The sequence below is a fragment of the Maniola jurtina genome, chromosome 25, assembly GCF_905333055.1.
Source record: "Maniola jurtina chromosome 25, ilManJurt1.1, whole genome shotgun sequence".
NCBI classification, from domain to species: Eukaryota; Metazoa; Arthropoda; class Insecta; order Lepidoptera; family Nymphalidae; genus Maniola; species Maniola jurtina.
In genome coordinates, this window is record NC_060053.1 from 3,591,994 (window position 1) to 3,609,132 (window position 17,139).

At 35.3% G+C, this 17,139-nt stretch overlaps 1 protein-coding gene across 1 annotated transcript in view; it reads left to right on the forward strand.

Moving 5' to 3' along the window:
* The window catches only part of LOC123878010 (irregular chiasm C-roughest protein-like), a 96,708-nt gene that overhangs the window by 19,382 nt on the left and 60,187 nt on the right, over window positions 1–17,139 (forward strand). The window contains exon 2 of the mRNA XM_045925027.1: window positions 14,937–15,361. Within this exon, the coding sequence (XP_045780983.1) occupies window positions 15,020–15,361 (342 nt within the window). The 5' untranslated portion in view covers window positions 14,937–15,019. The remainder of the gene's footprint in view (window positions 1–14,936; window positions 15,362–17,139) is intronic.

Here is a 17,139-nt window from a genome sequence, read left to right on the forward strand (position 1 = left end):
GGGTTAAAAATGGTCTGGTTCTAGTAGACGCCGCGTCTCTCGCGTCAAACTCAAACTCAAAGTTATTTATTCAAAGTAGGTACCTACTATTTTACACCTTTTGGTAGTCAGAATTGTAGTCAGAATTGTTAGATTTGTAAGATGATATAGTGATGATAATTAATTAAGTAAACTTAAAACTAAAGCAATATTAAATAAAGCAATGTAATTTTGTTAACAATAAAGTTGTTTATATAAAAAAGCTACGAGGGTTCCAAATGCGCCTAGGCCTGAGAAGAGCGAGTACGTTCAGAATAGAATCAGAACCCACAACAAATTAGGATACATTTTAGAAAAGCTTCGTTCGCTTTGACTTTGTGCCATTATGTATACTTTGAGCCTTAGATTGAGTTCGGTTGATAATAATAGGATTATTTTCTAAAAGCTCGACTCTTTTTAACCCCCGACCCAAAAAAAGGGGTGTTGTGTTATAAGTTAGACGTGTGTATCTGTGTATCTGTCTGTGGCATGGTAGCTCCTAAACTAATGAACCGATTGTCATTTTTTTTTTTTTGTTTGAAAGGTGGCTCGATCGAGAGTGTTCTTAGCCATAATCCAAGAAAATCGGTTCAGCCGTTTGAAAGTTATCAGCTCTTTTCTAGTTACTGTAACCTTCACTTGTCAGGGGTGTTATAAATTTTTAATTTACACTTGTTCTTATATGAATATTGAATATACACGGTAACCTATTCGAAAAATTGGTAGGTACCTTTCAATTGAAATTTTGGACGGGGGACTTTATTTTCAAAATATCGCTGTAAAATGGTGAAGCCTTTTCCCTCACATGGATTTCACCTTTTTAATTAAAAAAGAAATGCCGAACTCCCGTTGATTGCGGACACTGGAAGGCCAATTAATTTATTAGAGTGCTTTTATTATATTTTTTTAGTACCCCGCCACACAGGGGTGTGGGTTCGAAACCCGCCGCGTCCTTAACTTTCCATTTAATTATAATTCGCTCTAGATTTTTACACGGCTTTTCTTGCGTGAAATTTGTATTGAATTAATTTTTAGGGTTCCGTACCTCAAAAGGAAAAACGGAACCCTTATAAGATTACTCTTTTCTGTCTGTCTGTCTGTCGTGTCTGTCAAGAAAACCTAGAGGGTACTTCCGTTGACCTAGAATCATGAAAGGCAGGTAGGTAGGTCTTATAGCATAAGTAAAGGAAAAAGTCTGAAATCATGAATTTCCGGTTACATTAAATGTGTTGATGATCAAATAATTAGAATTTTCAATTTTCTAAGTAAGATAACAGGGTTTACCTGCATATTCTAGAACAAATTATTTATTTTTATGCATAATAGTTTTTGATTTATCGTGCAAAATGTCGGAATTGATAGTTCTCTGACTATTTCGGAACGTATTTTCATGGATTCGGATCGGATGCAGTGCGTAATCGCCCTAACTTGGTAGCGTATTTAATTAGGTACATCATTATAGCTACCAGTCAATTAAAAGAAATGAGCCCTAAAGCGACATGACCAATTCATGTCCACGTTTTATCGCACCAATTAAAACTTCTTATCGACACCAATCATCACCATCGATAGTTAAATCTTTATTCTAACATGTTAAGGGGAATTATCACCATGTAACTTGACTACAATCAAAACCTTCGAATTACAAGATAAGAAATCCATAGGTACTTATATTATAAACTAAGTATTTGTTTTCCCGGGATAAAAAGTAGCTTATATCACTTTCCAGGTTCAACTAGGTATGTCTATGCAAAAAATTACGTTAATCTACAGTTGCAACTTGCGGCGTTATCGAACTACAAATAAGTGAAAAATAGCATGCTATATTGCGGGATGTTGTTTTTCCGGGATAAAAAGTAGCATATGTCACTCTCAAGGTTCTCAACAACTATACCCATGGGAAAAAATCACGCTGATCCGTAGATCTGTTGCGGAGTTATTGAAGGACAAACAAACAAACACACTTTCGTATTAATAATATATGTCGGGATGCTACAGTGTGCCTGTCTGTTTGTCTGCTAGTTTTTCACGGCCCATCCGTTTAACCGATTTTGACGAAAGGTACAGCGCTAGCTTACATTCCGGTGACGGGCAAAGGTTACTTTTGTCCCAGAAATCAAAGAGTTCTCACAGGATTTAAAAAAAAATCTTCCCGGCAGGGGCAATTTGGGGTTTGATATTTTCTAAATTGTCTCTGGTCGGGTCAGGTGGCAGTCTTCGGTCGTGGCTAGTTACCACCCTACCGGCAAAGCAGTGCCGCTAAGGGATTTTCGGTACGATGCCGTCCAGAAAAAGATCAGGGGTATGGGTTTAATGAAACTGCCATACCTCTTCAAAGTTAACCTGCTTCCTTCTTAGACTGCATCATCACTTATTATCAAGTGAGACAGCAGTTAAGGACTTATCAGAATAAAAAAATAAAATAAATGTATAAACATTGATGGAAGTTTTACTTAACCTAACATTACTGTGATCATTTGCCTTAACAGGGCTCTCTCCATCACTCGTTTCATACAATCGTAGTTCCAATTTCATTTGAATATTAAGCAACCAAAGTCCATGAAATTTTGCAGACATATTCTAGAAACTAATATCTGTGTCTGTGGTGTTTCAGATTTTTCTAAAATTATGTAGTTTTAAAATTACAGGGGCTTTAGAAAGGTTTGTATGAAAATTTTTAAGACCGCGTAACTTTGAAACCGAATATTTTAACAGAAATCTGAAAAACCACAGACATAGATATTAGTTTCTAGAATATGTCTGCAAAATTTCATGGACTTTGGTAGCTTAATATTCAAATGAAATTGGAACTACGATTGTATGAAACGAGTGACGGAGAGAGCCCTCTTAACACATAGCATAACCGTAAAATAAATGCGTTCTTATTGGTGGATTTATTCAAGCGCCTATGATTATTACGGGAAATTGATCGTAAACAGAAAACATAAATACGTAGTAAAATGAGTAAAATGAAGAAATTAAGAACAGGAGTGGTAATATTATGTGATCTACCGAGCGTTTGAATCTGATACCGGTAGAGTTCATTCATAGCGTATTCCAAACAAACCAAGTAAATAAAAGTGATAGTATAAATTAATATATAATTATAGTACAAGTGTAAATTAAAAATTTATAACACCCCTGACAATTGAAGGTTAAAGTAACTAGAAAAGAGCTGATAACTCTCAAACGGCTGAATCAATTTTCTTGGATTATAGCTAAGAACACTCTCGATCAAGCCACCTTTCAAACAAAAAAAAAACTAAATTAAAATTGGTTCATTAGTTTAGGAGCTACGATACCACAGACAGATACACAGATACACACGTCAAACTATAACACCCCTCTTTTTGGGTCGCGGGTTAATAAAAGTCTTTGTAGGATCTATTAATTTATATTTTACAAGATAACAAAATTTAGTTTTACGGAAAAGCTCTAGCAATTTCGTAGGAACTTTCAAAGAAGATTAATTTAATGAATAATGAATAGAAGTCGATAAAGGGTTCTGAGAAAACCTTCCTATATAAGTTAAGAGAATTATTTTAAATGAAAATCGTTTTAGAGAGAGAGCCAGCGCGTGCCAGACCTTCGTTATTTTATAAAAGCTGAAAGTTTCTCTGCGTAGTGTCCCCAACACAGGGAGGAACGATCAGCGACTATGAAGTTTGGATCATGGTGGCTTTGGGAGATAACAGTTAATAAAGGTGTAAAAAATCTTATCTACGTCAAAGTACAAAGTTTTTTTTTTTGGACTTCGTCTGCGATGGCGTTTGCTGGCGCGCGTGCTGTGCTTGTTTGGAGTGTTTTTTTGTTAAGAGTGGCTGGTTTTTGTGTTAGTTGGTGTTTTTTGGTGGTGGAACTGACTGGGAAGCGCTCTAAAAGGGCGCCGCGCGTGTGTCGGCGGGCGCCGGCGCAGACGGAGTCCATACTTGTATAAATTCAATAACTTGAAAATATCACAAACTTGACATTGGCTAATCAGAGTAAAGCCAGATTTAAAGAAAAAAAAAAAAAAAGTTTTTTTTAAATATTTTCTTCGGAATGATATTAGAAATCATGTCATGCTTTGCCAGGCACTTAGTATCGTGGCAACCCCCTGCCAGACGCCCTTTAAGTTTAAGGGATAATTCGCACGAGAGCTTTTTTAACGTCCATTAAAAAAGCGTTCAAATAGAACAAATGTATTCCCAAGTATCTGTTCACACGTCAACGCTTTTTTATCGCGCACTATTGTATTGTCAGCGCAACGCCGGGTTTGAACGCATCGCTTTTTTAACGCTCCTGCAAATTAGGGCTAAAAGTTTAATGATACCCGGCTAGGGGTTGCCACGACAATGTCTGTTAGGGGGCTCTATCTCGTGAACCATAATACTCGCAGGTAGAGAATTGAATTTTCACAGAACGTACTTATATTTCTATTGCCTTTATAATAACAAATGATAAATAACACCGGCCAAGTGCGAGTCAGACTCACGCACTGTGGGTTCCGTACTCGGGTATTTTTTCCAACATTTTGCAAGATAAATCAAAAACTATTATACCTACATAAAAATAAATGAAAATCTGTTTTAGAATGTACAAGTAAAGCCCTTTCCATATCCCACTTGGTATAGTTATCTTACTTTGAAAATTGAATTTTTTATTTTATTTTTAATGATGTAACCACAAATTCGCGGTTTTCAGATTTATTCCTGTATCAGTGCTATAAGGCCTACCTACCTGCCTGGGTTTTTATTCTAAGCTACCTGCCAAATTTCATGATTTTAGGACAACGGGAAGTACCCAATAGGTTTCTTGACAGTCAGACAGACAGACACACAACAAAGTGATCCTATAAGGGTTCCGAATTTTCCTTTGAGGTACGGAACCCTAAAAATTCGAAATGGATGACAATAAAAAATAAAATAGGTAATAATCTAAGATAATCTTTAGGAAAACCTTCATAAGCTATTAGTCATGGACCTAATCTATAGAATGAGCGAATAATTTTAAATGATAATCTTCGATACGGGCTCACAAAGAATAACTGTATAGGCATGCTTGGAAGTGGTCCAGAATGTAAAACAGAATCATCCCTTTGCCAAACTGAATTGAGTTTTAATGCAATTGATTAGGGTCTCATTTGAATATTGTAAGTCTAAGTCCAATTTCAAGTTACGAATTAAGTTCTTTGACATCGCAAATCTTTGTAGTCAGATAATTTCGTTCTTTCTATTGCTTGTTTTAAAAGTAGTAATTGAATTTGGCGCTCGCTACGTTTTTTGACAAGAAAATAGGAATTGTGGGTAAAGAAAATATAATTTAAGTACGTCAAAAGTAAAAACGGAACCGTTATAGGATCACTTTGTTGTCTGTCTGTCTGTCCGTCTGTCTGTCTGTTCGTCTGTCGTGTCTGTCAAGAAAACCTATAGGGTAGGTACTTCATCTTGCCCTAGAGTCATGAAATTTGATAGGTAGGTAGGTCTTATAGGGTCTCATAGCACAAGTAAGGGAAAAAATCTCAAAACAATGAATTTATGGTTGCAAAAAAATACACAAATACGATGGTACAGAACCATTCGTGTGCAAGTCTGACTACTTGGCCAATTTTTTTTGTTAGTAACAGAAAGATGAAGAGAATCTTCTATTCTTTCCATCTTTCCCAACAATGAAGACTGACACTAACAATTGAGGACAGTTTTCCTTATAAACATCAGTAACGGTAAATTATAACGAGTTCAGACCCAAGTTCATAATATCACAAGTTCAAGAAAACAATGGTTTAACTTTTTACTACTAGTTAAGCCCGTGTGAAAAATTATAAATCCCTTATATAGTAGTAGAGTTTAAACAATTACGATTCCCTTGTGAAGATATCGTGTAAACGTGCCTTTATTCTGTATCCTCAGTATAAGATTTTACTTCTCACCAATTTTGATAGTATTCGAGAGTCGAAACAAAATAACGTCAAAGTAAAATAGGCCTAAACAGTCTTGATTTAAAGTCGAAAATTCAGTACCATTGATTTTAATTTTGCGACGTTCCCGCTTGGAGCGCTGGCTGTAAATATATAAACTTGAGCATTAAAAAAAGGTGGTTAAGAGCCATTTTACTTTAATGCTAAACTGTTTCGACTCTCAAATACTATCAACGTTGGTGAGAAGTAAATTCTTATACTGAGGGTTCTGGTGACGAATTTATAAGGGCCCCGGCCGACGCACACGATGGGGTTAAGTCGAATATTTTTATTGAACACTTAAACCCAGCTTTATATACTTTGTAATACCGTTACAAGTGTAAATTAAAAAATTGTAACACCCCTGACAAGTGAAGGTTACAGTCACTAGATAAGAGCTGATAACTTTCAAACAGCTGAACCGATTTTCTTGGATTATAGCTAAAAACACTCTCGATTAAGCCACCTTTCAAAAAAAATAAACTAAATTAAAATCGGTTCATTAGTTTCGGAGCTACGATGCCACAGACAGAGACACAGATACACACGTCAAACTTATAACACAGGGCTTTTTGGGTCGGGGGTTGAAAATTGGCGTTAAATAAGTCTTTAGCGGATGTCTACGTTGTAATACCTATCTGTATGCCTCAGCCTGACCCGTACAGTAGTTTGAGCTGTGGTTTATAGATCAGTTGTCAGTTAGTGAGTCAGTCAGTCACCTTTTCTTTTTATATATTTAGGTCTCTTCATTTAGGTATAAAATATCAAATAAAAATTTATATTATACTATTATACTTTTGCATTTTCCTAAAATTATTGCGCAGCTGGTATTATGACTCCCCGGTGGAAATGCTCATAGCGTTTCCGTCTAAGAGATTCACTTAATGAAATAGAACGGCTATTGATATGCTATTTTCATATATTTTCATCGTACCCGATGGGTGCTAACGGGCCCCCAGTACTAAGCCTCCGATGTTCGTCTGACTGTCTGTCAGTCTATATTTCATGAACTGTAATAAGTAGAGTTGCACCCAGAGTGTGCGTGTAGTGTATTGCTGATGTAACAAAATTATAAAATTCCAAATTTTCCCTACCGGGAATCGAACCTGGCACCTCGCACTGATAAGACTACAGCGCTTACAACAATGCCAAGGACCTCATTAAAAAATCGTGTGTGTGATGAATTTATGTCTGGGACTGACATGACAAACTGGCATGTTTTCAAAGGGAAACCACGGATTTATACTTAGATGAGAAGAATAGAATAAGTACGTTTTATAATATTGAATTATGCCATTGATGCCAGAGTGAAAAGTAGCCAAATAGCTCTTTTATGACTTGTAACTTTGTCATATCTGTCCCTAATACAACGTTATAGTAGTCTTTGGTTTCATTACATTCGTATGCAAATTCTGTAATATAATAATTGAACTCTTCCTCCCATGAATATGTATGGAAACAGTACATTTCAACTACTGCGTTTAATTTATTTAAGTACATTCAGTGTGCAAAATGCGTTGAATTAATCTCTAATGGCTAACGAAACTATACTCTAAACATAGGAAAATAAAAGAATGAGGTTAATCCATGCAATACGAAAGTGTGTCTGTCTGTCTGCTAGTATTTGAGGGCCAATCCGTTTGTACAGATTTTGACGACATTTGGTACAGGGATAGCTTGTATCCTGGGGATGGAAGTAACTTCTTGTCCCGGAAAGTTAAAGAAGTAAACGAATTCGCAGAGTATCGTCTAGAAAATAATACAGGCTACTTTTTATCACAGAAAATGAAATCCTACGGGGTCTTATAAAACTGAAAGTCTATGGATGAAGTCGCGGGCATCATCTAGTGACAAATAAATTTCTTTAGATGAGTGCCACTAGACGAAGATGTAGCCACATCACACTATCACACTTAATATTATAAAGGCGAAAGTTTGTGTGTGTGTGTGTGTGTGTGTGTATGTTTGTTACTCCTTTACGCAAAAACTACTGGATGGATTTGGCTAAAATTCGTAATGGAGATAGATAGTATCCTGGATTAGCACATAGGCTACTTTTTATCCCGGAAAACTAAAGAGTTCCCACGGGATTTCAAAAAACCTAAATCCACGCGGACGAAGTCGCGGGCGTCAGCTAGTGTAATATAAAATTGCTTTTTATTGAGTTTTATAGCAAGGAGAGTCCTCAAAGGTGTGTAAAGTCTGTCAATCTGCACTGGGCCAGCGTAGCAGACTGTGGTATAAAGTAACTCTTCTTATTCAGAGAGGAGATCCGTACTTAGTAGTGTGCCGTAGACGGATTGATCATGATGATGATGAACTTATCTTGAGAACACTGTGAACGAAATAACACAAAGTGAAATCTCTCTCTCTGTTATGTAACCACAGTAGGGATATATGACATTGCTTTTGATCCGGTAAATATAAAGCAAATGAGTACTGGTACCAGGCACTACCCGGATAGACGGAAGTGCTCCCTGCTCAAAGCAATGCAGCAGAAACTGCCGTCTTTGCAACGGAGCCGAATTATTTATTAGTGTGTTCATTCTACGGCACGGAACCGGACGGGTTTATGTATTTTACAATTTATAACCGGGCCGTATGTCTTTTATGTATTGATTTAGTGGTTACTTGCTAGGATTTAAGATAACGGACTACCGGTTTTAGATTTTATTCAAGTTAATAAATATATTTGAAACTCTTTACAATATACCTTAGACGCATGCAGCATGCCATTTCATAGCATAACTTTGACGCCTACCTGCTAGTTTAGGTAAAGTCTAACTTGTTAGGCACTTTTTTGAATTCTTGTTCTAAGCTGGATAACTGTCGTGAACTGAGCTATTATGTATCCACAGTAGGATATATGATATTGCTTTTCATTCAGTAAATATAAGGTAAATGAGAACCGGTAGTATGACCCGGCACTACCCGGATAGACGGAAGTTCTCCCTGCTCAAAGCAATGCAGCAGAAACTGCCGTCTTTGCAACGGAGCCGAATTATTTATTAGTGTGTTCATTCTACGGCACGGAACCGGACGGGTTTATGTATTTTACAATTTATAACCGGGCCGTATGTCTTTAGTGCATTGATTTAGTGGTTGCTTGCTAGGATTTAAGATAACGGACTGCCGGTTTTTGCTTTATTATAATTATTATACTAATACCGTAAATGCAATAGTGTGCGTCTGCATTTTATCTTTTCAAGGTCCATCCATTGGACTGATTTTGACGAAATCTGGTACAGAGATAAACACCCGTAGCTAGCGGAAATAGTTTACTTTGTATCCTGAAAAACCTTAGAGTTCCTACGGGATTTACAAAAACCTAAATGCACTTGAAGTTGCACGAATCTCGTTATAGCTTTACTAATATTTAAAATGTTTTGTGCAACTCCCATTATTTAGTACAATGCATAAGTGGACCCCCGGTAATCCGACAAACGTTTTGCAGGGCAGTGTCGGACTATCGAATTTGTCGGATTATAGAGTACTGCCTAAGACCCCCTATAGTCCGGCGTTTTTTATTAAAGAGTACCTTGTAATCCGACAAATTAAAGATCCAACGATAATATTCTATATGTCGAAAGTAAACCACACTAATATTATAAAGGGTAAAGTTTGTGTGTATGTATATATGTATGTGTGTGTGTATGTTTGTTACTCCTTCACGCAAAAACTACTGAACGGATTGGGCTGAAATTAAGAATGCGATAGATTATCCCCTGGATTAGCACATAGGCTAATTTTTATCCCGGAAAATTAAAGTGTTCCCACGGGATTTTTAAAAACCTACATCCACGCTAACGAAGTCGCGGGCATCAGCTAGTTCAATAATAAAATAAACTTGTCGGATTACAGTGGGTGCCGGATTAGACAGGGGCCGGATTACCGGGGGTCCACTGTAGTTCTAAATCAACTTATCTTTGACAACGAATCAAGAATGTCGAGTGTCGATCCAAGAACTAAGTGACAATATATCAAAATATAAATTCAACAAAATATGTAAAATAATAAAAAGATGACTGACAGACAGACTGATTGATCTATCAATGCACAGCTCAAACTAGTGGACAGATCGAACTAGGGATGTCCTTATGAACATGATGTAGACATCTCCTTAGAAAGGATTTTCAAGAATTCAAACCCTAAGGGGGTAAAATAGGGGTTTGATAGCGGGCAAAAGCTAGTTCAAAATAATTGAATCGGGTGAAATAGTTGTTACGCCACGCCGCCACAGCCAGTCGCAATGTGCCATTCAAACCAGCCGCTCCAAGCTAACTGCCATGACAGCCAATCATAGCCAGTTACCGCCATGACAGCCAATCATAGCCAAATACCGCCATGACAGCCACTACTACCGAATGCCTTCGGTGGGGATAACGCCATATAAAGCCATGCGAGCTCATTTTTAGTGTTATTATTGTATCGTACGCATTATAAGCTGAAATACTGCCGGTTTGTGTAAATAAGTGTAAATTGTATAATTAGTAACAAATATATGAAAGTAATTATTAGTGTGTTGAGTGAAGTGATAAAATAAATTAGTGCGATTATACTGATTTGCTCTTTTTATTTAAATCCACTGTTTCATAGTACTGCACCATGTCTAGCCGCATAAAATAATGATAAAACCCGCTAAATTGTCGCCTTTATGATATATATCCGTCGGCGATGTTGAATTGGAGTAATTATTCACAGCGACCGCCATGATGATCGCCCGTGGCTTTATTTTTGCGGTATAATTTAATATTTGCACACGTGTACACTTAAATACTGTAACGCATATATTTTATGACCTTTTTGTGGCTATGCTTAATAATACTACTTACTATTTAAATAGTTATATATCTATGGGCTAGTGTTAATTAAAAATTTATAACACCCCCGACAAGTGAAGGTTACAGTAACTAGAAAAGAGCTGATAACTTTCAAACGGCTGAACCGTTTTTCTTGGATTATAGCTAAGAACATTCTCGATCAAGCCACCTTTCAAACAAAAAACCAAATTAAAATCGGTTCATTAGTATTAGTATTAGTATTAGTATTAGTATTTCATTTATTGCAAGATTGTAAGTAAAAAAGATGTTACATAAATTTTAAGTAGGTACGTATCACAATCTGCCATGACATGGCGTGCAAAATTTACTATCTTTACATACATTTTCAATAAGTACATAAAATATCATTCTTAATCAATAGAAAATTTAACAATTCAATATATAAATTAGCAAAAGAAGTTACAGTCATATTCAAAGAAAATTAAACATTAATAGGTAGGTACTCCTGGAGTCACAATTATAAAATAAAAATATATATCACAATGTTACAAGTCAAAAAATTTAAATATAGATATATAAATGTATTTCTTCAGGTGATAATATAAGTTAGTTTAGGAGCTACGATGCCACAGACAGATACACATGTCAAACTTATAACACCCCTCTTTTTGGGTCGGGGGTTCATAAAATAGGTACACATGGATAAAATACTCGTATATTATGCAGAGGATTGAGGGCGCTGCAGTGCGTGCGAACGTACAGGGTCCGTATTTAAATTGAGTTATTAAAATGAAAACCGCAAATTTACAGTTGTTTTTGTGAAAAAAGTGTAAAACTATATACAAATCGCAAGTGAAAACGTTATCAAGACGTATAAACATAAGAAAACTGTGAAAAAGGCTTATGAATATACTTTCTATCAAGCGTTCAAGTGTTGTAAACAAACGTGCTAAAATACAAAGGCAAAAACAATTAAATCTGGCTAAAGTAATTAAAAAACTATTTTGCTATTGATATTATTGCAAATAAATAGTGTAGCAAGTATACAAAGTGAATTACATAAATCCTTTTTTTAACCAAAATAATAAAAACCAAATAGTGAACTATTGAGGGTTGATGGAAAAATAGTTAGACAAGCATACATCGCGGGTCCACAGATAACGCTCTCGTATTTCAACGCTGGAATGGAACGATAGGTTGGCTCAGTGCAAACATCGTTGGTCTAAGCTGCATCTTTACCGAGATCGATCCATGGTGCCTAAGATTTTACTTTTCACTTTTTTTGATTTTTAAAATATTATTTTTAAAACAAAGATGGAAGATATTGTACAACTATTAAAAAAGATACAAGAAGACATTAAAGAAACAAAAGATAGTGTCAAAAACAGCGAAATAAATTTACTTAACAAAATCAACGAAAAATTTGACGATATCCAAAGTAAAATGCAAAATCTAGAAGTAACAGTTAGGTCACAAGAACAACGGCTAGACCTTCTCGAAAAGCAAGCCAGGGAGAGAAATATCGTTATTTTTGGTGTTGAGGAAAAGGAACAGAATAACGAGGATTTACAGAATAATTTCCTGAAGATATTCAGTGATATTATGAAGATAGATTGTACTAGTTTTGAAATACAAGGTATAAAAAGAATTGGTAAAAAATGCGATAAACCTAGACCCGTTATTGTTACACTTTCTACATTTAGGAGAAAAATTGAAATTTTACGCAACAAAAAATCACTTGAACTGTTAAATTACTATATAAAAGAAGATTACCCACCAAAAATTTTACAAAAAAGAAAAGAACTTCAAGAAATTGCGAAGGAAGAGCGGGAAAAAGGCAAAAAAGTAATAATCAAATATGATAAGTTAATTGTCATTCCACAAAAAGAGACAAGTGAAAACACAAAACGAGGAAATAAACGCAATCTTTCTGAAACTCCTCCCGACAAGCATGGTAAATTTACAAGGAAACCCAAAAAGACTACCCAAACCCTAAAAAGTAACACCCTAGCATCTTACTGGACCGACAAAGGCACTCAAATCGAAAAACACTTGAATCCAGAATCTGCAGCAACACCTTAATAAACGGGGATATCTACTTAGTTATTATAATATTTACAACATAAGGTGCCTCCCTCCTCCTCCTCCAAGACGGCCGGTCACCGTGGAGGAGTATGACCACAACCCCCCCGGTTTGAACATACATATTTAACTACTAAAAATACAATATATACACATATTAATATATTTTTTAATTTTTTTTTAATAGGATAAAAACAGGATTATTTACATAATTGAACAAAATGGAATGTACTTACCTATGAGGCTAAGATATTTACATAAACATAAAAGGAAAATTCTGGGATACTAATTAATAACGTGAGGAATCTAAAAAAGAAGTATATGAAAAGAATTTATATAAATATTATGGATTTTTCAAGAGCTTGCATTAATGAAAAATACAACAAAATAAAGACAAAACCGGGGGGAGGCCTTATACCCAAATATGGGATCCTTATCTAGATTTAATAGTGATTACCTACGCAAACAAATAATTAATTACACAATAATAATATATGTATATAGCAATAGATATAAATGTAGGTATATACTAAGTAGTTTTAAAAACATTTGTAAACTAACGATTTAATTAACCAACACTACAAAACATAACATATGAACACACACACATACAAAACACAATTTTACTTACTAACAAAACTAACATAAAAAATAAAGGTAAAAATTGTAGAATAAATAGCTAGATAGTTGTAAGAAAACCTATTGTACTTAAAGATAAGGAGTAAATAAAGGCTTAATTAATTAATTAATTAATATTATGCAGAGTAGCTCAATAATACCATATATTGAACCAATTATTAGATATTATATAGTATTGCGATTAATCACAACTTCATCATATTCAAAGCAAAGATCGTTTTCCAAATTGGCTTCAGTTAGTTAGATATTATATTTTGATGAAAAGCTTTGACTGTGTCTAGATATCAATTTACCGGAAAACTGTTCTATATGAAACAATTCAGCACTAACTGTACGATGCTAATTAGTTCTGAAACGCGAACATAATTTTTCGATTAGAGCCTCGATAGCTCATCGATTGAGGTGCGGACTGAATTCTGAAAGGTCGGCGGTTGCACTATTGTCGTACCCACTCCTGGCACAAGCTTTATGCCTAATAAGAGGGGAAAGGGGAGTATTAGCCATGATTAGCATGGCTAATAAAATTCTTTAATAAAAAATTAAATTAAATTAATTTCGACAGGTGCAAATAACAAACGGAGATTTTTCAGGACAACAACGTATTAAACGCAAAAGTATGATTAAAAAAAAAAACTATCTGGTTAATTATAATACATCACACTAATCACACTATCACACTAATATTATAAAGGCGAAAGTTTGTATGTGTGTGTGTGTGTGTATGTTTGTTACTCCTTCACGCTAAAACTACTGGACGGATTGAGCTGAAATTTAGAATGGAGATAGATTATACTCTGGATTAGCACATAGGCTACTTTTTATCCCGGAAAATCAAAGAGTTCCCACGGGATTTAAAAAAAACTACATCCACGCGAACGAAGTCGCGGGCATCAGCTAGTCATTTATAAGGCATTGCCTGGGAAATTTCTTAAATTACTTTATTTTCCGGAATACACTAAGGGTGAAATCTATAGAGTGCACTTTGACTCTGCTCAGACTTAAGACACTTCGTTATGCCACTGGCATAAATCTCGTTTTAACTAAAACTATTGCAATAAAACTTAAAGCTAACCTTATCTAATTACTATACAAATCATGCCCGCGTGGAATAGTGCCTAGAATACTGGCTGCATTTCCACGCTGGACAGCCAGGCTGATTCGTTACGTAACAAATGAGCCTTTCTGTCACCCGATGAGGCTATTAAACGCGGTGAAATGTTTCGTAAAAAAATTTTTGCACTTAGACTCCGTGGCCCCAGTGTCTCTCTAAAACTCTCAATAAGAGAGGCATAATTGCGCCGCTTGCCGTTTTCAGTGAAACTTAAGTCTAAGCAAAGTCAAAGTCAAGACTCTATAGATTTTAACCTTAGTATATATCATTATCTAGTTTGATACTATACTATTTGCTCAATTATAATTGTATCGATTTGTTAAAATTTGAGAAATAAATGCACCTAACGAAAAATTTCTTTTTGTTACAGATGAAACTTACAGAAATAAAATTGAAGAAAACACTTCAATGAAAGTACCTTATGGCTATAAAGGTTAACGACAATAATTCAAAATGGATACCGAAGAAGCAGATAAAATTGCGTTCAAAAGCAATATTTTTGATGAAGATGGTGATATTATACTCAAAACTAAGATAGCGAATGAAATACTAGAGAAAAATCTAGCAGATTTTAAAATAGAAGACTCAAATATACCTATAGATAATATTAAAAGACCTAGAATACTAAAAAACGCTGCTAAATCAAGAATAACTAGTAGACATGCCAATCCACTGTTTCTCTTACTAAGGATAGTTTTCAAAACATTTTTGATGAATATATTGACATTTCTGTTTTTATTGACAAGTTGCGTGAGCGCATATCAGCAGAAGTTCGCAATTGAACCACAAGATCAGGTAATTGTAATAAATAATTGCCATATTTTCTAGCTTATCCATACTTTCTTTATTTTTTTAGATTCCGTATCTCCAGAGAAAAAAAAGAACCCTTATAGGATCACTTCGTTGTCTGTCTGTTTGTCTATCGTGTCTGTCAGGACCGGATGGTGCAATATTATTTTAGGTACCAAACATAAACCACATCATTGAACTTCGGATCCCAACTCCTCAATCCTGTTGCTGCAAGGTACTGAACTCCTAAGCCGTGTGGATTTGAAAAGTTTTGCTAGTGAATTGGTATTTTAGGCACCAAGCAATGATTACTTGCATAGCATATTTTTTTTTTTTAATAAGTATTTCAGGATTTTTTGGAAATTCCCCCCTCTCACCGATTTCCAAATTCGAATGAAGCCGGGGCGGGTCAACTAGTAATCTAATATTATAAATGCCAAAGTGTGTCTGTATGTGTGTTAAGTTTTCATCCACTCAACTGATTTTGAAAAATTTTGTAGACATTTTATAAAGATTTGTTACTTTTATTCTGGAAAATCCAAGAATTCCCACGGGAATTTTCCAAAAACTATTTTTGTAAAATGTAAATACATGCAGACGAAGTCACTTTTATCTAGTAGCTATCATCAAGCGTAGAAATAATTTAAAACTTCATTAAGCTTGACATCCAGGAACTGAAATTTTTCATAGTTGCGATAAATAAAAAACCGGACAGGTACGAATCGAAATCGCGTGGAGAAGGTTCCGTACGATGACTTTATAAATTTTTACACACAATATTTAAAGATTTGATAATGTTTTAAGACCATAGACTTTTTCAATGTTTCCTGTAATTTGTAAGTCTCGGCAGTTTCAGAGATAAGGGAGAGTGGTGAATTTTCATGTATTTTCTTAAATAACCTTAAAATTACAAAATAAATATTTAGGGGGGCCCATAAGAAGCCTATTTATATTTTTTTAGACTCTGTCCAGAGTGAAAAACTTTATTACGATACGCGCCCGTGATTGGGTGATAACAGTTAATTTTGATCCAATTTCAACTTGATCGGTCCATAAGATTCGTTTTAGCGTTCCGGTACGATGCAAAATTCTAAATTCAAAATATTTTTATTCAATTAAACTTTTACAAGTGCTTTTGAATCGTCAAGATAATCTTCCACTGGTTCGGAATGCCGTTCCTACCGAGAACAACCAGCAAGAAACTCGGCGGTTGCTCTTTTCAAGTATTCAATTTACAATAATATGCCGTGTAGAAACCGAAGTGGTATGGGTTTAATAAAAACTACTAAACCTCGTCCAGGTTCGATCGCTTCCACCTTAGACTGCATCATTACTTACATTACAACCTAAGAAAGTCAGAGAGGCATGAAAACACTCCTTACCCTAGCTGTGTGGCTTAACACATATTTTTCAGCATAACCTGCCAGTAAATAGATTTCTACGTAACTAACGCCTACCCTGGCCTCAAAACTTATGCACGCCACTGACGTACGGAACCCTAAAATGCATCTAGCGTTTCCTAGTCACGTCGAAATTTGCTTGAAATAACAGTTAAGCACACGAAATTTAATTTATGCTCCGGACGTTCCCGCTTTAGCATTTTTACGGTATTTTTAAATGCGCAAAGGAACCTGGATTTTATTGTGACATCCTACTCTGCAACTGACATCATATTTTATTATACTAACTGGGATGTCTCTGTTAGTTTTCGAGTAAACACAACTTGTCGCTATTTGGTTGTCTTTTTTAACCGACCTCCATAAAATGAGGTGGTTCTTAATTCA